The sequence below is a fragment of the Ylistrum balloti genome, unplaced genomic scaffold (genome assembly GCF_031769215.1).
Source record: "Ylistrum balloti isolate Yb309-2 unplaced genomic scaffold, AGI_CSIRO_Ybal_v1 Utg370332, whole genome shotgun sequence".
In the NCBI taxonomy this organism is placed as follows: domain Eukaryota; kingdom Metazoa; phylum Mollusca; class Bivalvia; order Pectinida; family Pectinidae; genus Ylistrum; species Ylistrum balloti.
Genome location: NW_026782241.1, coordinates 19,787 through 44,788, shown reverse-complemented (window position 1 = coordinate 44,788; position 25,002 = coordinate 19,787). Strand labels below are relative to the sequence as shown.

The 25,002-nt window shown below is 37.5% G+C and overlaps 1 protein-coding gene across 1 annotated transcript; it reads right to left on the bottom strand.

The window, feature by feature from the left end:
* Positions 1 to 1,269: 1,269 nt before the first annotated feature.
* Positions 1,270 to 6,477, bottom strand: LOC132553553 (uncharacterized). The gene is made up of 3 exons (XM_060217809.1): positions 6,337 to 6,477; positions 2,108 to 2,243; positions 1,270 to 1,677 (listed from the first exon to the last, which is right to left on the bottom strand). The coding sequence occupies exons 1-3, from the start codon at positions 6,419 to 6,421 to the stop codon at positions 1,533 to 1,535; spliced, it is 366 nt and encodes a 121-aa protein (XP_060073792.1). The 5' UTR covers positions 6,422 to 6,477; the 3' UTR covers positions 1,270 to 1,532.
* Positions 6,478 to 25,002: the final 18,525 nt, after the last annotated feature.

The window sequence follows — 25,002 nt, the reverse complement described above, 5'->3', positions numbered from 1 at the left end:
TTCGAAAAATTAATTCGCTTTAACGCAATGCTAATTCGTAACCAAAATATTTCGTTGAAACTAATGGTGGTTCGGAAAAACGAATTATTATTTCGCTAAAAAACGAATAAAATACAAGTATGAAGCATGTCAGTATACAGGCTCCCTAATTTTGTGCCAACCCTCTGACCACAGAAGACAACTTGGTAACTATGGTAACTCTATACAGAGGTTCGTGCAATATATGTATTCTTCTCAGAGTACGGAAATGTATATATAATATGTAAACTTTATTTTACAACAATTGCGAAACAAGCTACCAGCTTATATTAATCAATTATAATTGGTCCGGTGGAAGCGCACACGAGCGGTCTTATTGTGGGAGGAAACTAGAATACCAGAGGAGAACTCACGTGGCATGACAAATGTCAACGTAAAAGGCGAGTGCGAGACCACTGTGCCACCTGACCATCCAAGTCATATCGTGAAATATTAACACTCCCGCGAACTTGAAGCGGTATTGAGTTGTCGTTCTTGACTACAACACTAAGCATGATAGGAGTTCTTTCTTGTTTATTGTGAAGTAAGTGTACTGTTTTTTTATCAAGAAATTATTCAAAACTCATATGCGCTCATATTTTAGCTTGCGAAGCTCTGGATTTGTCGTGACAAATACCGGGGTAAGAAATTCCCTTTGTTGGAATTTCCCGACTCTAAATTAGATCGAAATGACGACATTTGCTTTATTCAAGCGATTTCATTGGTTGGTATAATAAGATGATGGATAATCGTCCTACGTCATTTTAAAAGTAATATGCGATTGGCTGAGAAAAAGAAAAGTTATAAACGCGAAACCAGGGGAACCCCTGCAAGGCGTACTCTCGGTATACAGTCACGGACTATCTCCTGACTTCACGATAACCTTTTTTGACGGTGAAATTCCGTTTGCTTTTAAATTCGAAATTAATTGTACATTTTCATGAATACTTCAACAATAATTCGCCGAAAGTAATAGAGTTAATTTTTCATCGATAGCGAACAACGGACGGAAAACTCAACAATCTCGGCTTTCATGCACAAGAAACTGTTCACTAGCCAAGAACAGTAACTCTGTATTTATCTCAAAGAACAAGTATTTCCCGCTATGGGAACCTCAAGTCTCAAAGAAAAGTACAGATAACAGTAATTATAATCCAGAAATGAGGTGAGACTCCAGGGAACTAACGTGAAACTGCCGCTACTAACAAATCACATGTACAGGAAAAAGACACAATGCAATGTCTGTGGCTCACATTTATTGTGTTTAAAAATACATTATTTCAGTATAAGTAACAGAATATAATGTGCCTAATTATATATATATAATTTTTTGAGAAATCAGGAAAATGGAGTCCCGCGAAAATACATGTTGTATTTCATTCTGTAGTATACATTGTTCCGTATCATTGGATAAAAAGAATGGACAACCTTAATAAGGTATATCAAAGTTTCCCAGGAATATTAAAAGGACTTATGTTATTTAATTTTCTGATAACTATTGTATACTTTTACAACTATGGTTCTTCGTCAGGGTTGAACACCAGGGGTATGCCCACACAGGACACGGAGAAGGTACAGTCCTTGTTAATTGTTTTTTTACATGTACCTGGAAAATCAGCGGACGTTGGCAATTGGTTCTTGTCGTCATTATACCCAATTCTGTAATGACATGTATACAATAGAACAATGTAAAATATTTGCATAAAATGTGATGTATTAGCGTAATAGGTCAAAGTGGAAGAAAACATTCAGAAAAGTCGCAATTTCTTAGTAACGGAACATTCCACGGCATTCGGGTTTTCGGCAATGTGTATTTTATGTGCAGAACTATTTTTTAAGGTCAACATAGCTGACCTCTCAGGGTACACTTTAAACCCAGTCAGCATCCATACAGAAAACAGTGCGATCGTTTTCAATGTCTTTAGGCTGAATTATATGCACATTATCGTTCCAAATGACAAGTACCTCTCATACCCGATGCTTTATATTGGTAGATATAGCTTTTGGAGCTAAAAGGTTCGATCACGATGTATTTTTGTGTAATGATATTTTATATAACGTGATTACAGGATGAAAAAAGGAATCTTACCCACACTTCTCGATCACATTGGGTCTGACGCACTCGTACATCATACACTCAGGGTAAAACTTCACAATTATGGCTCTCACTGCAAGTGTACTGCCATTAAAAAAGCACGCGCCATCATCGGTATTTAAGGGGTTTTCTGTATCAAAGTAAAAAGGAAATGTCAAACTACATTCAATTTTATTATCAGATATCTGTTTTCAAACAATGGTAATTAACTTTTGCTTTGCTCAATCAATTATCATGAAAAAAATATAATGACCGAAACCATGTTGAGGTCCATATCAGTTTCTATATATAAACGCATATTCACCGAAACTAATGTCATGAACTGTTTATTACGAAATTAAGTTTTTACAGTCACTATACAGTACGGAAAGTATGAACATTTTAAAGAGAAAAATAATGTATTTAGCAAAGGGTTTTGCGACTTCATCGTTGAAATGGCCTCCAAAACGAAAACCTGTTTCAAAAATAGGTCCTAGTTTTTATAAAATTAATTACGTTCAATATTGAGTTCATAAAATCACAAAACCGGAAACAAGCTGTAACAATTTATATAAATCCGTTTCCTGATATCATTTAGTTATGACCTGATGGTCCAATCACTGAAATATATAAACGCAGTTTTTGCAGTAATTTATTTGTATGCGTAATTCGAATGAATATATGAAAGTAAAGTAAACGGTATGGGTTCGAGGGTGCGGGTTAGGGTTAGGGGCTGGAAGGGGGGGATGGAAGGTAAAAAGGAAGGGATGGGGGCGTGTTCCTAGTTATGATGCAAACAATGAGAAGATAAAGAATGGCTTTGCTATTTAAATACAATAGGATTCCTCAGAATATATTAAAATATTATTTAGTAAAATGTGATTAGCAATCTTGTCGTTTTTAAATTTGCAAGAAAAGAAGACATACAATAATAAAAATAAACAATGTTGAATCCCCAAAAAAATCTCTAAATACAAAATGCGTTTATTGAATGAATTAAAAATTTGTATATTATTATAAAGTTATTCACATTGAAGAAAAAACAAACAAACGAAAAAAAAAAAACAGAAACAAATTAAGCCAGAACAAAAACCGCCATCATATAAAAAATGAAACCGAGAAAAAATTGGTAGATTTATTGAGTTTGGGCAGGTTTTACCTGTCAAGTTCAGGCTAAATGATAGTGAACATAATACTGAACTGTTCTGTGATTGAAAATTTGGTGGAAATGTTGAACCGGAGGTGTTGTTGGTGATTTCTGTGGTGGCTGATTTTTGCCATTTCGTTGTTTCGTTTTGTCGCCCCGACAGAACGATAATTATTGTCTTTTCGCCCACGCTAAAATTCGTCTTTTCGCAGCGACATAACAAAAAAACCCCGATAATTATCGTCCTTTCGCCGCGACAAAACGATAATTGTCTTCCTTTCGCCGCGACAAAACGATAATTATCGTCCTTTCGCCGCGACAAAACGATAATTGTCTTCCTTTCGCCGCGACAAAACGATAATTATCGTCCTTTCGCCGCGACAAAACGATAATTGTCTTCCTTTCGCCGCGACAGAACGATAATTAAAGAACACTGTAAAACAAAGACTTGTTGACCAATATTTACAAAAATGAAATAGCGATGTATTCAATTCCTGAAAAGCTACATGTTATAGAATTTTCAAAACAAAATATTATTTCGAATATTATTTGGATAATATAGATGAAAAAGAAATAATTACTCTGTAAATCCCGTACTACTAACCATAAGTATTTTGTTGAAACCGGAAGATGGCACGGCATTGAGTATGAAGAAAGGAAATGTCCATATTGCGATCTAGGGGATATTGGTGATGAATTTCATTACCTTCTCCAATGTCCTTTTTTCTTTAATAACAGAGTTTTATATATTGATAAATACTTCTGGTTCAGGCCTAACACGATCAAGTTTAATAAATCAGTGAATATTACTTATGTTAAAACATTAAAGAAGCTGTGTACTTTTATAAGAATGATTAATACCACTATTTGTCCCCCCTAATGTACTAGCGGTATACGATATCATGCATTTGTAAACACAGTAAAATGGATGGAGGAAGCGAGTGTTTCTGTCAACTGTAGAGTCACCTTTAGTTTTCCATCTACAGTAGTATCACTATTGATATTTCTATACTGTTGTATTTACATTGAATGCCATTCATTGGCAATTGATTTAATGTTTTATTAATAAATATCCTCAATTACAAATAAAATTTTTTAATTCAGATCCCTGGTGATACTCTCCTTGATGTTTGGTCTCGGTATCATTTTTTTATTTAAATTCTGGCAAAACTAATCTACAACTTGTTTGTGTTAATTTAGATTCTGGTCAAGTTGTAATTGAATGTGTGTGGAGCCATATGAGTGATTAAGCTGTGATTTTAAACCACAGCCTCAGACGGTCGAAAGACATTCACCAGGCCACAAATATCTCACTGTATATGGTCACATCCTGAACAGATTCTGCAATAATTTTGAAAAAAAAAAACCAACAACAAAGAAAAGATGTCTTTGAAGTAACATGTGTATTGAAAACTAAATGTTATATCGTATTTTTTTCACTGTTTGAAGTTTAAAGCTGTCAGCCTTACATATAATAGTTTGAATGTCAAGATCCAGTCAAACCTTATAATCTGAAAATCTCCGTTATCAGGAAAGTAAATGTACCATTACAACAATTGTAATACTCTCAATCCTTACTAACTTGAACATCTGCAAACTTTTGTTTTGTATGATGTATACATGTAAAATTTGAATTGTCTGAATTGCTATCCATGTAGGAACTGACTAATAATAGATTTGATGATTTTGATATCAATATTCCTAAATAGACTCAGTCAGTAGATTTGTTAGTACATGTATTACTGATGTGATACAGCTTGTGACATGAACATCACATTTCCATTCTTTTCAAACCTTCAACTCTTTTGTGATGAAGTATGGATTGAAATGTTCAAAAATGTACAAAAGGATGTTTATATTCACATTTCCCCTAATTGCTAACTTCAGGTATCAATACAAGACTGCTGTAGCATGGACAATATGATGATACTGGAGCAACCAAGCTAAGCAAGTGCCATCAAAGCCAAAAAAATATATACATTTATCTTTCTCCTCACCATTTACTTGTATGGAGCTTTATGCAAAATTAAAATGATTTCATCTAAAAAATGTACTAGCCTACCTACTGCACTTTACTAGATAATAGACATCATTCGTGTCATATTAACGTCATTATTAACAATATATCATATATTGACTTGGGACACTACTCTGTTTGTAAAAATTATTGTAAATATGTTTCTCTGTACAATATATTTTGTGAAAGAGAATAAAATTGAACCGAATTGAATCGAATATAAGGTCATCAAGTTCGATATGAAGATCATCACATAAAGAGATGTTTAGTACATACACTACAAAGGTTTTATCGATATATATATATATATATCAAAACTTCACAAAGGTTATATATATATATATATATATATATATATATATATATATATATATTAAAACTCAAATATTTATATACATGTTTATATATATATATCAAAACAACAACCTAACAGTAATATCTTATATATATATATATATATATATATATATATATATATATATTCAAAACTTCAAACAACCTAACAGTAATATTATATATATATATATATATTTAAACTCCCAACAACTGAACAGTAATATTGTTTATATTTATATACATGTTTATATATATATATATATTAAAACTTCAAACAACTTAACAGTAATATCTTATATCGATATATATATATATATATATATATATATATATTCAAACAACCTAACAGTAATATTATATATATATATATATATTAAAACTCAATATTGTTTATATATATATATATATATATATATTAAAACTTCAAACAACTTAACAGTAATATGTTATATTGATATACAAAACTCTATAAAACCGTTAAACAATTAACTGGGGTATATATAAAACATAATAAGATAATATCTTACCGTTAAAATGTATTAGTGACGTAGAATTTTGCTTTATTACTTTTCAACAGTAAATTGATACCCCGGAATGAAACCCTGTGAGAAAAACGCTTGTACGATATAGAGTATAGTGTAAATATTGAATCTAATGAAATCATTTCAAACTTTTACAACACATGGCTTTAGAGAAAGATGGCTACCGAAACCTCACGATCAAAGCGTTTATGATAGATCATACCGTTTGTCAAACTTATTTCAGTACAAGAGCTCTCTACACTGCCTGCTGCCGAGAGGATGACGAGAAGAGCTAGATACGGTAACATCGTGCGTCCAGAGGTTATCCGAAGATTATCGTTTCTGTCCTGTTCTATTGGTTCCAAGTCTTACTGACGGATCCGGCTGTTTTCGAGGAATGTTGGAATGAATCTGGACCCCGGATTAAATATCTATATAAATGACTAATTTTCAACCATATGTTTCAATGGTATTATACTTTTTGTATCTTATTTGTATTCTGATATGGGTGTGTGCTGTAAATATGTTTAATTCAATATGGAAGAAAACCTCGTGCAGATCAATACTTTTACAACATCTTGCAAGTTTTTTTATCAATATATTGTTTAAATTGATCTGTATTTCTAGGATAAAATGCTTGGTAAAACAACTGCAAAAATACAGAACCATATACTAATAAAGGGGGCATAGTGATACATTTCAAAAACCATTACTAATGAAGAATGTTAATATTGGTGACAGAAATAGCCTGAACAATAATGATGGTATTATGTTGTATATACGGTTTGGGGCCTCAAACAGAAAGATTAAGACATCTTTATTTATGATGTTTTGTTTTTCAACACAGTCACTTCCAATTGATATAGAAATGATATAAAATCTATACTATCTCTTTTTCTCTTCTTTTCTCTCTATCCTATCATCTCATCTTTACCTCCTTTTGACAAAATGATTTAAACTTACAATTGTACGTCTACGAATTACTTATCTTCATATCTATAGTATAAATATGTCACGTGCAATATGTTAATTATTTGTAATTTCATTTATGGAGAAGAGTTCATAAGTTGCTAGAACTTGTCTCTGATCCATTTATCTAATACTGACCGGAAGTCGCTCGAGGCCAGGCCAAGAGAATAGGATGGATGAGGAAGGCTTTTATAGGACTCGGGCAACTAAATCAATAACTATATGTTATTACTTAAGCATTTAAGCTAAAAACATTAATGTTTGAAGCTCAACACAAGGTACAACTGTCTAGATTTATAGAAACATACCTGTCAAAGGCTACAAATAGCATAATTTTGTAGGTTAAATAGCTTCTCGGACTGTCATTGCTTTCAGAAATCGACAACCGGAAGTTTACAAGTGGAACTAACTACCAACTAGAAGATGAAACAGAACCCCGGTCGCTCATTGGCTTATTAAGTTGGTTGTATGAGTCCTTTTCAGCCACACATTCGCATAGCTTCCATCAAAACTTCGCTGTGTTGACTGGTACGCTGTCCAGGTGAAGCGAAATCCCTCGACGGGTTTCCCAGTCGTTTCTCCTCGATTGTTGAGGACATTTGCTCCAGTAGGATAGCGTAAAACTACACATAGAAGGCGGTCGTCGTTCACTCTTTAACCTGTGCGGCAGATTGACCCTACAGACTAGGATTTTTATCCTCGCTTTATATTCAGTTTTGTCGATTTTACCAACTCACCTAAGGTCTGAACAATTGCAGCTAGTAATTCTACAAGGAACCAGTAGCTAAGACGAGAATGTATATTAAGTTTGGTGCATTTTACCATTAAATAACGAAAGAAATCACGGGTGTTAGACTCGAACTTTTTCATATCCCCTCCTATCTATGCCTCATTTTGATAATGACAGCAGGTATGACTTTAACAGTAGTGGAGTCGACACGAAAAAGTGTTAGACTAAAAAACATTTTGATATCCCCTCGCATCTATGCATCGTTTACAAAAGTGGAACCATCCGACACGACAATGTGCGAGACTCAAACTATTTTTATCTAGTTGTATCTATGTTTCATCGGCAAAAGCGACCAGTACAATATTTACGATATGTACAACGCATAAGTGAAAGTTTGTGCGACTAGTACAATATTTACGGTATGTACGACACATTAGTGAAGGTTTGTGCGACTAGTACAATATTTACGGTAAGTGCGACACATAAGTGAAGGTTTGTGCGACTAGTACAATATTTACGGTATGTACAACGCATAAGTGAAGGTTTGTGCGACTAGTACAATATTTACGGTATGTACAACACATTAGTGAAGATTTGTGCGACCAGTACAATATTTACGGTATGTATAACACATTAATGAAGGTTTGTGTGACTAATACAATATTTGCGTATTTAAGTCTTGTATCTCATTAACGTTTTGTATAATACTGACTCGTATGATATTGACACGATGTTGATTTTTGTTTTGTTATTTCGACTTTGTCACGCGCCATGTGGATTTGTAAGAAGATTGACAACGATTGAATAGGGGATTAATGGCTGCAGTGTATACAGCCTGGGTGTAAGGGCGTGATAATTACCATAATGATACCACATGTCGCCTCAATTTTCTTTTTAAACAAATAGTTCTACATTTGTTGTATTTTGATATTTTCATCACGAAATAAATTGAAACAGCGGCTGGGCAGTGTCAGTAAAAAGGTGGATTCATGACGGAGATCGAAGTGATTCTAAAATTACATGTCTATTCTACATTCCGAACATGCTTTGGAGTAAAGATGTATTTGTAAATCCGAAATTAAAGAACGCCCAATGGTTTTATAATTTTCTCCTTCAATACTAATGCATTATACGAGATGATTGAAAATAAGGACACATTTGCAGGCAAACACAAACATGTATTCTGAATAGCAGTTTAATATAGACACTTGTGCGCTCCGTTTCAATTTTTACAAAACATGGGTCGTTTGGATTATCTAATGTCTAACGCCATTTTTGTTGACAAATTATTTCAAAACGAGAAAAGGACGACCACCTTAGTTAACACAGGAGAGATACGATATGATCACCTTTATTAACACGGTAGACAGAGGACTATCATTTTTGCTAATAAGAGAGAGAAGGGGGACTATCATCTTTGTTAACACCAGAGACAGACAGAGAAAGGGGATGATCAACTTTGTTAACATGAGAGAGAGAGAGAGAGAGAGAGAGAGAGAGAGAGAGAGAGAGAGAGAGAGAGAGAGAGAGAGAGAGGGGGGCTATCATCTTTGTTAACACCAGAGACAGACAGAGAAAGGGGATGATCAACTTTGTTAACTGGAGAGAGAGAGGGGGGTGGGGGAGAGGGAGGGAGGGAGAGAGAGACGGGAGGGAGGGAAGTAGGGGGGGGGGCTATCATCATTGTTAAGACTAGAGACATAGAGAGAAAGAGGAGAATCACCCTTGTTTACAAGAGAGAAAGATGATGGTTATCTTTGTTAACACAAGCGAAAAAGAACGATCACCATTGTTAGCACGAAAGGAAGATTTGTCAACAAGATGTATAATTTACTCATTAGTCAGACTCTTAAAACGTAGTAGAATCATTTTCCTCATTCTTGTACATGGTGCGCGCTACCCGATGCTAGATCTGTCTTTCTCGTCCGATCTGTCTGACTCACTGACACAACATTTGGCGCTTAATCAGGCTAATGTCTTACTTAATTGTTTTCCTGGCATAAAGTATAAAAGAGGGATAATCAAAGAGAATTGGAGAAATTGGTAATTAAATAGCCAATAAGAATTTTATCCATTCAATAACACACGACAATTGAACCTATTATAAGTATCAGCTTGAGATCAATTGATCTGATTGGCTGACATTATTTATTAACATATTCTCACCTTCTGACCTTCGTCTCGAATGAAAATTTTGTTACAAAATGTCAGTGGATCAATTGAAGACATACAGGTAAATGATTGCACTATTATGACAATTATCGGTGGTATTCCTCCTCATATCCCTAGTTGGTCAAAGCTAAAAGGTAACTTACAGGCTCTACCCCTGTTTTACACTTTGTCTAATTTCTGAAAACGCCACTTCTTCACAATAGTAACACTTTGTCACACATTTCATATGCCATACATAAAATGAGTTCGTCGTCAATTCTTTGGATACGGTAAGGTGCTAGAATTACGTTTAAAAACTCCTGTTTGTTGTAGAATGAAAAATATTTCATATTTTGAATTTATTATTTTAAAAAAATATGTAAAACATAGTGCTGAGCCGAATAAATTTCACCCATGGTTTGACATTTTTGTTTATAACACACAAGAGTGCTTGATTTTCCCAACACTACCACGATAAGCCAGTTACCTATACTTAATATCACGACTTTCACCCCCGTATACAGATCTATACATAAATTAAGAATAGGATAAATAAACAACAAGATAGGTTGATGCTTGTAGTAAGGAAATGATAGCATTTCAAGGTTTATCAACGGTGTACAACTGGCAATGGTTTGCTACATTAATAGTATGTGTAACTGACGATAATTTGGTACACATGGCAAAACATGTGCCGGTATGAGAGACTGAAATAATGTTTGCGGAAGAGAAACGTTACGGAGGAAAAGGGGAGAGGGGGAGTTTCACTTACGTGTTAGCAGAGGGGATGGTGTTACGGAGGGCGAAATTAACAATAACCCGATGTGTGATGTTACCGGGTGTATGCTAGGGTGAAATTAACAATAACCCGATGTGTCATATCAAGGGGTGTATGCTAGGGTGAAATGAACAATAACCCGATGTGTGATGTTACGGGTTGTATGCAAGGGTGAATTTAACAATAACCCGAGTGTAATGTTACGGGGTGTATGCTAGGGTGAGATTAACAATAACTCAATGTGTGATGTTACAGGGTGTATGCAAGGGTGAAATTAACAATTACCCGATGTGTGATGTTGAGGGGTGTATGTAAGGTTGATATTAACAATAACCCGATGTGTGATGTTACGGGTTGTATGCAAGGGTGAAATTAACAATAACCCGATGTGTGATGTTACCGGGTGTATGCAAGGGTGAAATTAACAATAGCCCGATGTGTGATGTTACAGGGCGTATGCAAGGGTGAATTTAACAATAACCCGATGTGTGATGTTACAGGGTGTATGTAAGGATGAAATTAACAATAACTCAATGTGTGATGTTACGAGGTGTATGTAAGGTTGATATTAACAATAACTCAATGTGTGATGTTACAGGGTGTATGCAAGGGTGAATTTAACAATAACCCGATGTGTGATGTTACGGGTTGTATGCAAGGGTGAAATTAACAATAACCCGATGTGTGATGTTACCGGGTGTATGCAAGGGTGAAATTAACAATAGCCCGATGTGTGATGTTACAGGGCGTATGCAAGGGTGAAATTAACAATAACCCGATGTGTGATGTTACCGGGTGTATGCAAGGGTGAAATTAACAATAACCCGATGTGTGATGTTACAGGGCGTATGCAAGGGTGAATTTAACAATAACCCGATGTGTGATGTTACAGGGTGTATGCAAAGGTGAAATCAACAATAACCCGATGTGTGATGTTACAGGGCGTATGCAAGGGTGAATTTAACAATAACCCGAGTGTAATGTTACGGGGTGTATGCTAGGGTGAGATTAACAATAACTCAATGTGTGATGTTACAGGGTGTATGCAAGGGTGAAATTAACAATAACCCGATGTGTGATGTTACGGGGTGTATGTAAGGTTGATATTAACAACAACCCGATGTGTGATGTTACGGGTTGTATGCAAGGGTGAAATTAACAATAACCCGATGTGTGATGTTACCGGGTGTATGCAAGGGTGAAATTAACAATAACCCGATGTGTGATGTTACCGGGTGTATGTAAGGGTGAAATGAACAATAACCCGATGTGTGATGTTACCGGGTGTATGCTAGGGTGAAATTAACAATAACCCGATGTGTCATATCACGGGGTGTATGCTAGGGTGAAATGAACAATAACCCGATGTGTGATGTTACGGGTTGTATGCAAGGGTGAATTTAACAATAACCCGAGTGTAATGTTACGGGGTGTATGCTAGGGTGAGATTAACAATAACTCAATGTGTGATGTTACAGGGTGTATGCAAGGGTGAAATTAACAATAACCCGATGTGTGATGTTACGGGGTGTATGTAAGGTTGATATTAACAATAACCCGATGTGTGATGTTACGGGTTGTATGCAAGGGTGAAATTAACAATAACCCGATGTGTGATGTTACCGGGTGTATGCAAGGGTGAAATTAACAATAGCCCGATGTGTGATGTTACAGGGCGTATGCAAGGGTGAATTTAACAATAACCCGATGTGTGATGTTACAGGGTGTATGTAAGGATGAAATTAACAATAACTCAATGTGTGATGTTACGAGGTGTATGTAAGGTTGATATTAACAATAACTCAATGTGTGATGTTACAGGGTGTATGCAAGGGTGAATTTAACAATAACCCGATGTGTGATGTTACGGGTTGTATGCAAGGGTGAAATGAACAATAACCCGATGTGTGATGTTACCGGGTGTATGCAAGGGTGAAATCAATAATAGCCCGATGAGTGATGTTACAGGGTGTATGTAAGGATGAAATTAACAATAACTCAATGTGTGATGTTACAGGGTGTATGCTAGGTTGAAATTAACAATAACCCGATGTGTGATGTTACAGGGTGTATGCTAGGGTGAAATTAACAATAACTCAATGTGTGATGTTACAGGGTGTATGCTAGGGTGAAATTAACAATAGCCCGATGTGTGATGTTACAGGACGTATGCAAGGGTGAATTTAACAATAACCCGATGTGTGATGTTACAGGGTGTATGCAAAGGTGAAATTAACAATAACCCGATGTGTGATGTTACAGGGCGTATGCAAGGGTGAATTTAACAATAACCCGATGTGTGATGTTACAGGGTGTATGTAAGGATGAAATTAACAATAACTCAATGTGTGATGATACGAGGTGTATGTAAGGTTGATATTAACAATAACTCAATGTGTGATGTTACAGGGTGTATGCAGGGGTGAATTTAACAATAAACCGATGTGTGATGTTACGGGTTGTATGCAAGGGTGAATTTAACAATAACCCGAATGTAATGTTACGGGGTGTATGCAAGGGTGAATTTAACAATAACCCGATGTGTGATGTTACGGGGTGTATGCAAGGGTGAAATTAACAATAACCCGTGTGATGTGTGATGTTACAGGGTGTATGCAAAGGTGAAATTAACAATAACCCGATGTGTGATGTTACAAGGCGTATGCAAGGGTGAATTTAACAATAACCCGATGTGTGATGTTACAGGGTGTATGTAAGGATGAAATTAACAATAACTCAATGTGTGATGTTACGAGGTGTATGTAAGGTTGATATTAACAATAACTCAATGTGTGATGTTACAGGGTGTATGCAGGGGTGAATTTAACAATAAACCGATGTGTGATGTTACGGGTTGTATGCAAGGGTGAATTTAACAATAACCCGAGTGTAATGTTACGGGGTGTATGCAAGGGTGAATTTAACAATAACCCGATGTGTGATGTTACGGGTTGTATGCAAGGGTGAAATTAACAATAACCCGATGAGTGATGTTACCGGGTGTATGCAAAGGTGAAATTAACAATAACCCGATGTGTGATGTTACAGGGCGTATGCAGGGGTGAATTTAACAATAAACCGATGTGTGATGTTACGGGTTGTATGCAAGGGTGAATTTAACAATAACCCGAGTGTAATGTTACGGGGTGTATGCAAGGGTGAATTTAACAATAACCCGATGTGTGATGTTACGGGTTGTATGCAAGGGTGAAATTAACAATAACCCGATGTGTGATGTTACAGGGTGTATGCAAAGGTGAAATTAACAATAACCCGATGTGTGATGTTACAGGGTGTAACAATAACCCGATGTGTGATGTTACAGGGTGTATGTAAGGATGAAATTAACAATAACTCAATGTGTGATGTTACGAGGTGTATGTAAGGTTGATATTAACAATAACTCAATGTGTGATGTTACAGGGTGTATGCAAGGGTGAATTTAACAATAACCCGATGTGTGATGTTACGGGTTGTATGCAAGGGTGAAATTAACAATAACCCGATGTGTGATGTTACCGGGTGTATGCAAGGGTGAAATCAATAATAGCCCGATGAGTGATGTTACAGGGTGTATGTAAGGATGAAATTAACAATAACTCAATGTGTGATGTTACAGGGTGTATGCAAGGGTGAATTTAACAATAACCCGATGTGTGATGTTACGGGTTGTATGCAAGGGTGAAATTAACAATAACCCGATGTGTGATGTTACCGGGTGTATGCAAGGGTGAAATAAAAAATAGCCCGATGAGTGATGTTACAGGGTGTATGTAAGGATGAAATTAACAATAACTCAATGTGTGATGTTACAGGGTGTATGCAGGGGTGAATTTAACAATAAACCGATGTGTGATGTTACGGGTTGTATGCAAGGGTGAATTTAACAATAACCCGAGTGTAATGTTACGGGGTGTATGCAAGGGTGAATTTAACAATAACCCGATGTGTGATGTTACGGGTTGTATGCAAGGGTGAAATTAACAATAACCCGATGAGTGATGTTACCGGGTGTATGCAAAGGTGAAATTAACAATAACCCGATGTGTGATGTTACAGGGCGTATGCAGGGGTGAATTTAACAATAACCCGATGTGTGATGTTACGGGTTGTATGCAAGGGTGAAATTAACAATAACCCGATGTGTGATGTTACAGGGTGTATGCAAAGGTGAAATTAACAATAACCCGATGTGTGATGTTACAGGGCGTATGCAAGGGTGAATTTAACAATAACCCGATGTGTGATGTTACAGGGTGTATGTAAGGATGAAATTAACAATAACTCAATGTGTGATGTTACAGGGTGTATGCTAGGTTGAAATTAACAATAACCCGATGTGTGATGTTACAGGGTGTATGTAAGGGTGAAATTAACAATAACCCGATGTGTGATGTTACCGGGTGTATGCAAGGGTGAAATGAACAATAACCCGATGTGTGATGTTACCGGGTGTATGTAAGGGTGAAATGAACAATAACCCGATGTGTGATGTTACAGGGTGTATGCAAGGGTGAATTTAACAATAACCCGATGTGTGATGTTACAGGGTGTATGCAAGGATGAAATTAACAATAACCCGATGTGTGATGTTACAGGGTGTATGTAAAGGTGAAATTAACAATAACCCGATGTGTGATGTTACGGGTTGTATGCAAGGGTGAAATTAACAATAACCGATGTGGGATGTTACAGGGTGTATGGAAGGGTGAAATTAACAATAACCCGATGTGTGATGTTACGGGTTGTATGCAAGGGTGAAATTAACAATAACCGATGTGGGATGTTACAGGGTGTATGGAAGGGTGAAATTAACAATAACCCAGTTTGTGATGTTACAGGGTGTATGCTAGGGTGAAATGAACAATAACCCGATGTGTGATGTTACAGGGTGTATGTAAGGGTGAAATTAACAATAACCCGATGTGTGATGTTACGGGTTGTATGCAAGGGTGAAATTAACAATAACCCGATGTGTGATGTTACAGGGTGTATGTAAGGGTGAAATTAACAATAACCCGATGTGTGATGTTACGGGTTGTATGCAAGGGTGAAATTAACAATAACCCGATGTGTGATGTTACAGGGTGTATGTAAGGGTGAAATTAACAATAACCCGATGTGTGATGTTACGGGTTGTATGCAAGGGTGAAATTAACAATAACCCGATGTGTGATGTTACAGGGTGTATGTAAGGGTGAAATTAACAATAACCCGATGTGTGATGTTACGGGTTGTATGCAAAGGTGAAATTAACAATAACCCGATGTGTGATGTTACAGGGTGTATGTAAGGGTGAAATTAACAATAACCCGATTAGTGATGTTACGGGTTGTATGCAAGGGTGAAATTAACAATAACCCGATGTGTGATGTTACAGGGTGTATGTAAGGGTGAAATTAACAATAACCCGATGTGTGATGTTACGGGTTGTATGCAAGGGTGAAATTAACAATAACCCGATGTGTGATGTTACGGGTTGTATGCAAGGGTGAAATTAACAATAACCCGATGTGTGATGTTACAGGGTGTATGTAAGGGTGAAATTAACAATAACCCGATGTGTGATGTTACAGGGTGTATGTAAGGGTGAAATTAACAATAACCCGATGTAATATTTTATGTGTGACTTTGATATCCTGACGCGACATGTCGAAACATTTCCTAAACATTCGTTAGTATGTCACACTGAATAGTTACGCGATAGTTAACTTCTCACACTAAATACTAATGACACTACTAAACTTACATGGCACTTGACTTTGACTCTGCACTTAACCATATCAATTTACTGAATTATTACCTAATTACTAAACGAAAAAGACTTGAATTCCAGATTGGACGGCAATGCAACACAACGTAGACTTCAACATTGAACAGCATTTTAAAAATACTAAACCACGACACTTTAATCGCATTTAAACATAACTTAATAATTACACTTAACTGCATTTTAACACACCTCAACTATATCATATGCCGAATCATAACACTGAACTGTATCAATTTTGGAAGCGACAACATTTAAGCTTTGAACTGCTTTCAGTTGGCATTCATTGGGTTATGAACGCCGATAGGATAAGACCAAATTTAATTAAGCGCGTTAGCATTTCATGTTGAATTTGTGTTTATCCATGAAAGCCAACTGAAAGCAGTTCACTGCATATGTTTACTGATTTCAATTTTCATCTTGTGGTAAGGGAAGACAACCTCTATTTGCCTACGTTTCTTGTAATATTTCTATGTTGTTGGCAGTTCATGGACTGGTAATACACAACTGACTTTGGTAAAGTTACATCGTAAGAATGTCATACAATGGTAAATATATGTTAATAAACGACAATGTTCATAAAAGTAATGATTTATTTATAAATGTTACTTTTTTGAGAACATTTAATGTGCTATCAACATTTCGTCTACAGGAAGAATAAGTGTCGTATCCTCGAGGTCTAACGTCACTTCCTGTGTTTGCGGTGGCTCAATCTTAACATATTCGTAGTTACATCACGGAAGTGTCATTATCTTGTACCCCTCTCTATGCTGGACCTCGTGCGAGTTAATATTATATCTAGAAAGAAACAACATTGGACATCATCGGAGTTTTTATTCTCTTCAGCGTCAAGTGTTGGATTTGTATGTTTTAAGATATATTTAAAGACATAAGCGTTTATCCCGATTGTACACTTTATTAACCTTTTCTGAAGTGTTCTATATCATAACAGGCAAAAACATAAACAAAAAATAACAAATCTTTTATGCTATTCACAACTAAAATGTCAATGTTTCAGTGTAAATACAACATCTGCCTGTAACTTTTTATGAGTCTTTCTCGTAAGATGATTAACAAAGTAGCTGTTACATCTATATCTAAAATTTGCCATTTTACTGTAGGTTTTTCATATGTGTTCACAAACAATAAATTCACTCCGTTAATTTCTGGCGACCCAGTAGTGGGGCAGATTGCTGAAACAATCTTTCACTTGGTGATACAAGCACCATATTTGGCACAACAGTGCGTCAGAACCTACTCTCCTAAAAAAGTACGTTATCCACTTCAAAATACAAAATGGCCGCCAATTTTCAAGATGGACGCCATTCGAAGCGGTTTTAAACAGTGTTTGAACTATATTTTAACTGGATGATCCTATCTTGATAGTCTTTACATCGAAGTATATGTTTTTGAGTGTGTGAAATCCAATTTTGCATTTCGAAAATCAAAATTACTGAATATTATGATGATTTAATGGGGATTACACTTTGTCAACATATAGGGTACGTAACTTTAACTTCCATTGTGTTTTACAAACAATGGGAAGAAAAAACTGATTTACTTGTGTGTTGTTTGAGTCAGGAAACGACTTCCTGTTGATGTAAAGCTTCGATGGTTCTTCTTTTAGTCCTCACATTTGCAGGCACACAACTGTGTACACTTCAGGCTGAAGCGATAACATTTGCATCGTCCTCGGCATTCAGTATTGCAGCCTCATTTTGTCAACTGCTCACAAGTATGAGCAACGGGTGGAAGTGTTGTCCAGAGAACTTGCCAGACCTCACCATCCTTTTGCCAGCACCAGTTGGAAGGGCTTTCAGAGTGCATTTTGCAAACTGTTGCCTGGCCCCATATGCAGGCAGCTTGGAAGGCAGACCGTTTCACATGCTGAACGAGGGATGCGCTTGTCGGTGGAATGGCATAACAAGACCTTTGCTTCCAAGCAAACAAGTCCAGTCTTGCATCATCAACCTTACCTGTTGTATTTATCTTGTCATACATGGTGATGACAAACTTCTCGAGGATGTTGATGTCTGCATCGTCTATGATAGATGGGTATTGACTGAGCGTTTTGAAGATAGGGCTCACTTCAGGGCAAACCTCCCATGCTTGCCATGCAGTGTTTTTGCATTTACCACGAAAAGCTGACACAACTTCACAGCCAGTGAAGGCGTGAAAGAACAGCATACCATTGTTGTTTTATGGGCCAAGATTCACCACCATATCTTGAATTGGCAACCATCTAATAGACGGACTCGGGCCATATTCTACCCAAATTATTTCCTGAAGAGTCGCAAAACACTGATTGCAACAAGAATATCTGTGTCACATGCCTTAATCAACACAGACTTCATCTGTTGATTGGCTGCATGAAGAGCATGTGTGAAGATTCTGGAGTCAGCTTCTTCGTGGTTGCAAGGACTTAAGTCTTCAAGGCTGATGGGTTTGTTTGAAAGAGCCTGTTCTCCTTTGGTCACAACTATGACATTGTAGATACACAGGGTCACTATCAGATCTTGTCAGATAGGAACCCGAATATCTCAGTCTTATTGTCGCTGTCTAGCAGCTTTTCCAGTTGGGTGGTAGTTTGGTTTTGTCTGTCACTCTACGTCGATCTCCCTTACCTCTCCTTGTTTCAGCCTTCAGACTTGAAGTCCAGTAGACATTAAAACCGATGTCTGTTCGCCCATATTTATGAGTATGTCTGGATCTTTGGAACTACATCTTGGACAGCATATTGCCCTTGGGAGGAGATGGATTTATTTTTGAGAATAAAACAGGATGGAAATTTGTGTAGGAATCAGGGAGTTCTGGGACATTCTTTACACTGCTGTTCTTATTTAGAATTGGTTCTTGAACTTCGCTTTGATTTTCTGATGTTGATTTTGGAAGATGGAGATGCTGGTTCTATGAAATGACGAAGTCGCAATTGTTGATGAAGGATTATGATCGATGTTATCCATCGCACTTGTGCAGAAGATGCCTTTCCTCAGTTTGAGAGTGGGGAGGGGGGCAAACCACGCCTTTTTCAATGTAACTGCATCTCCAAACGGAACTGATATGTCAAGTACTCGATCATATGGAATACTGAGACCATGGTCATGAAGCAATTCTTTCTGGTTTTAGCATAGACATCCCCATGTAGACCGGTTTGCAGTTGTCCTGAAGGAGCTGAGGTCAGTTGTAGTTGCTCCAAACCTTCGCTGAAATTTTATGTCTGCCCCATGATCAATCATACATACAAACTGAAGCAAAGCTGGAGGCAGGGAATCATACACTGAAGTCTCAAATATATTGCCCTCAAACTTAGACTTGTGTTCGACCATGTGTCTGCGCAATATCTCAGGCATCAGTATAGGATGATGCTTCTGACAAGACTGTACCCACGTCTTTTTCAAATGCCCGAAGTACATCTTCCTTTTCTTGAGACGACTGGAGTTTTTCTTTGTTCTCCGCTGCAATGTGTGCCCCCTCTCTCTCTCTTATACAGGGCTGTTAAGCAAGAGCAATGGTATTTAAGTTCCATGGCCACCACATCTCCACCACTCAATAAAGCCAGAAGCTTACCATTATTAAGTTTACGAGCGCATTCATTGAGCCTTTCATTTAGCTGCATGGTCATGGCTGGTCGCAGCTCTGATGTTGGTTCCATTTTTTCACATAAGAAACACCACTGCACTTCAATGCTAGTCCATCGCACTTTAGAGTGTCCTTGACAGGATCATTCTGAATTTCAGCTGCTCTTATAATGGCACGCTCGAGTTTGCATTTCTATTTTGGCGACAATTTTGGTGATACTTTGCACTGTTTCGCCCCCTTGTATCCTCAATACCACCTCCATCATCCAATCTGGATGGGCCTAACCTGATGGGCAACAGGTTGATTGCCTGATATTGTGGTATGGTTTTGGCTATTATGGAATAACCATCAGAATTACGCTCATAACGGGTAGCGGGAGACTTCAACTCCTCTTTCGTATCTGTCTGACAGAGGCAACACTTCCTCCAGTCAGCTGTAGTCTCGCAGCTCAATGGGTTATTGGCGGACATCTTGTGTTATACGGTTAAAGGCCGAGAGTTTATCCTTTTAGCACCCAACCGTACAAAACATCAAAGCACATTAAAATATGAAATACAACTAGGTTCAAGCATACGTGCCCTACACCTACTCCGTTACCCTTGGCTCGGCTCTCCCGCGCTGTCACATCCTGTCAATTCAGGTGCGGCTATCTAAGTACAGTACTACAACTAACTAAAACTTCCAGTTGAGGTATATACAGGGGCTTATTAGATAGCATTTGGAGGACTAAAGTATACTACAAACTACAGTGAGTACACCACTTCAACAGTTTATAGCTAGTAAACTACTAGCCGATACTGAACCCCATGCTCAGTCTCACAGCAGTGATGTCACCAGTGTGCCCTGGTTGTGCTTTGACATCACTCTTATACTCTGACCACAGCATTTTAATGAATGAACATGGATGTTGCCCTTCAACTTAATGAAATATCTATGATCAAACAGCTTATGAAAACGCTAATTTTGAGTCACGTTATAGCCACCATCTTGAAAACAGGCGGCCATATTGGAATTCAATTTACACCATTGGGTTTTTCCAGTTATAATACATTCATTTTGATGTTTGGGTCATTAACACATTTCTGTTCATTCAAGTCAAGTTCTACTTCAAAACCATTTTTTTTTGCATTTGACGAGGCAACCATCTTGAATCTTGAAAACTGGTGGCCATCTTGGTTTTACAGCTGGATAACATACTTTTCTTAAAGAGGACATCACGAACATCATTTGAACCAAAGTTGGTGCTTATATCACAATGGTTATGGAATATTGTCTTAATCTGCCCCACTACAAGTGAGTCTTCAAAGTTTCCCCTTGAATGTATGGAGTATGTTCTTGTTGTTATCACAAGTGATATAATTACATTACGATGTGCTAGGTTCTTGTAGCTGATTACCATCTCTGTTAGCTGACTACCATCTCTGTTAGCTAACTACCATTTCTGTTAGCTGACTACCATTACTGTTAGCTGACTACCATCTCTGTTATCTGACTACCATTTCTGTTATCTGACTACCGTTTCTGTTAGCTGACTACCATTTCTGTTAGCTGACTACCATCTCTGTTAGCTGATTACCATTTCTGTTATATGACTACCATCTCTGTTAACTGACTACCATCTCTGTTAGCTGACTACCATCTCTGTTAGCTGACTACCATTCTTGTTAGCTGACTACCATTTCTGTTAGCTGACTACAATTTCTGTTATCTGACTACCATTTCTGTTAGCTGACTACCATTTCTGTTATCTGACTACCATCTCTGTTAACTGACTACCATCTCTGTTATCTGACTACCATTTCTGTTATCTGACTACCATTTCTGTTAGCTGACTACCATTTCTGTTAGCTGACTACCATTCCTGTTATCTAACTACCATTACTGTTAGCTAACTACCATAACTGATTGCTGAATACATTACTGTTGGTTGACTACCACTTCTGTAAGCTGACTACCAGCTCTGCTAGCTGACTACCATTTCTGTTAGCTGACTACCATTTCTGTTATCTGACTACCATTACTGTTAACTGCCAACCATTTCTCTTAGCTGACTACCATTTCTGTTATCTGACTACCATAACTGTTAGCTTCATACATTACTGTTAGCTGACAACAATTTCTGTTAACTGACTACCATTTCTGTTAGCTGACTACCACTTCTGTTAGCTAACTACCATTTCTGTTATCTGACTACCATCTCTGTTATCTGACTACCATTTCTGTTAGCTGACTACCATTTCTGTTATCTGACTACCATTTCTGTCAGCTGGCTACCGTCTCTGTTATCTGACTACCACTTCTGTTAGCTGACTACCATCTCTGTTATCTGACTACCATTTCTGTTAGCTGACTACCGTTTCTGTTAGCTGACTACCATTTCTGTTATCTGACTACCATTTCTGTTATCTGACTACCATCTCTGTTAGCTGGCTACCATCTCTGTTATCTGGCTACCATCTCTGTCATCTGACTACCATCTCTGTTACCATCTCTGTTATCTGACTACCATCTCTGTTAGCTGACTACCATCTCTGTTATCTGACTACCATTTCTGTTATCTGACTACCATCTCTGTTATCTGACTACCATCTCTGTTATCTGGCTACCATCTCTGTTATCTGACTACCATTTCTGTTATCTGGCTACCATTTCTGTTAGCTGACTACCATCTCTGTTAGCTGACTACCATTTCTGTGATCTGACTACCATTTCTGTTAGCTGACTACCATCTCTGTTAGCTGACTACCATCTCTGTTATCTGGCTACCATTTCTGTTATCTGGCTACCATTTCTGTTAGCTGACTACCATCTCTGTTATCTGACTACCATTTCTGTTATCTGGCTACCATCTCTGTTATCTGGCTACCATCTCTGTTATCTGACTACCATTTCTGTTATCTGGCTACCATTTCTGTTAGCTGACTACCATTTCTGTTAGCTGACTACCATCTCTGTTATCTGACTACCATCTCTGTTAGCTGACTACCATCTCTGTTATCTGACTACCATTTATGTTAGCTGACTGCCATTTCTGTTAGCTGACTACCAAATTCTGTTATCTGACTACCATTTCTGTTGGCATAATCCAAGTTCTGTTAAATGAAACATTTATTCAATTCAAAAATGTTTTTCCTTTTTTTTCAACATACATTACATAGGCGGATGTGGACTTAATGAAAAAGTGTAAGATAAGATATCGATTGTTTGGTTTGATCGACTGATTGTAGTATATTTAGTAAGTATATTTGATCCTATCATAATATATTGTGCCCTGAAATCGTTCCCAGTAAGTCTATTCTTTCTCATTGATGATTTTTCCCGATATTACAAGTTACATTTCAAGATCCACACTCTGATGTTTTGACCGGAAGTAAAACATCATTCAATATAAAATGAATTCAAACATAATCTCTTGCATTTTTGTCGTTTTATGTACTTTGTCATTTACAGTTGTACTTATAAGTTGAAACGGGCGATTTATATCATGTTTTCACTCGTGGACTACATTTTTGAGGGCGTAGTTGACAGTGTGATTCGGTTAATAGCGTCAATAATTCTCTTGGGTATAACTATGGGAGACTTTGGTGGATTTCAACTATATTCGCATGACTCATCAGCGCAAATCACAGATTTAAAATTCGTGAATTCCAAAATAGAATATAATGTCTATTCTCTTCCATTCAGCCCTCCGGCTGTCCGGTTACATTGCACTTTTCACTCTGCAAGGTGCGCGACACTGACCTTCAAAGGCCAACATGAAAATTGCGTGCATCACCACTGTACCGAGGTCACCCTATAAAAGATACGTCCACCCGTGCCCCTACGCTTTTTTGCCATTCAGGTGCGCTTGACAGACTGAACATGCTGTGTTTGTCATTAGTACACTTAGTATTTTTGTTTGGTTGTACTTTGATTTCTTTTTGACAGTTTTAGACTGTTTCGCATTGAGTGCTCGGCCTCCAGGTATGGTCGTGTAAAGGCGGTGCGGGGTAAACCTGTGTCCACCCCTTCTAGTAAGAGTAAGGTAAGTTTTGAGAATGAGGATAATATTTCTCTCCATCCGGCGGATGAAGAAGCCGTTGGCTGTGACTATTTTTTCGTCCGTATTGTACAGCCTTCCGAAAACGAGGTCCCGGAAACGGAATTTTTGTTTGATGTTGTAAGCGGCGAGGCCTCTTACGTACCCGTTGAAGTAATGCTGGAAGGAAGCGTGTCGCTTCGGCAGCACTGGGGGGACCCGCACAGAATGAAGGAGTTGGAGTCTAAACTCGAGCGCCTCTCTAGGGAACGTTGTTCCGTACTTTCTGACGATTAATTACCGTCTGTCACAGTTTCCTGTGACCCTGTGCATGACCCGCTGGGTCTAGCAAGTGAATATGAGTCCGAGTTTGGTGACGGTTTTGACAGCAGGTTACCGGAAGGTAATAACGCTGTTAGTTTAGGGCTAGATGAGATTTATTCTGACATTTTCCCAGCTGCAGAGGCCGAGGAGCTTATGTCTGATATTTTTGGCGAAGTGAAATATGAACCGGAGGTCCATGAGGGCGTGGCACGGTTGGTTAATTCTGCTTGTACGAAAACAGCAGATACGGCTAAAATGATGGAGAAATATCAGTTGCCAAAGAACTGTGATGGTCTTACGGTGTCACGTTGTAAAAGAGAGATTTGGGGTAAATTGAACAAAAATTTGCAGACGAATGATGCACAATTACAGGAAGTGCAGAAATCCCTGGCCACAGGGCTTATACCTCTGGTTAAGCTAACCCAAAACTTAATGACTTTGCCTCAGTTTAGGGAGACACTTAGGCCTTTGTGTGTTGATGCGTTGTCCTTAGTTGGGAATGCTTTTCAACAATTGTCGGTTAAGAGAAGGTATGGCATGAGGCCAGCCTTACCGGCGTCTTATCATGCT

What these genes read in the sequence shown, in the direction of transcription:
- LOC132553553 (XM_060217809.1), bottom strand. Translation starts at nt 6,421, where the DNA reads ATGTTACCGTATCTAGCTCTTCTCGTCATCCTCTCGGCAGCAGGCAGT. An exon ending in TGAAATAAGTTTGACAAACG is followed by an intron (nt 2,244 to 6,336) that starts GTATGATCTATC and finishes ACTTTGATACAG; the next exon opens with AAAACCCCTTAAATACCGAT. An exon ending in AATGTGATCGAGAAGTGTGG is followed by an intron (nt 1,678 to 2,107) that starts GTAAGATTCCTT and finishes ATGTCATTACAG; the next exon opens with AATTGGGTATAATGACGACA.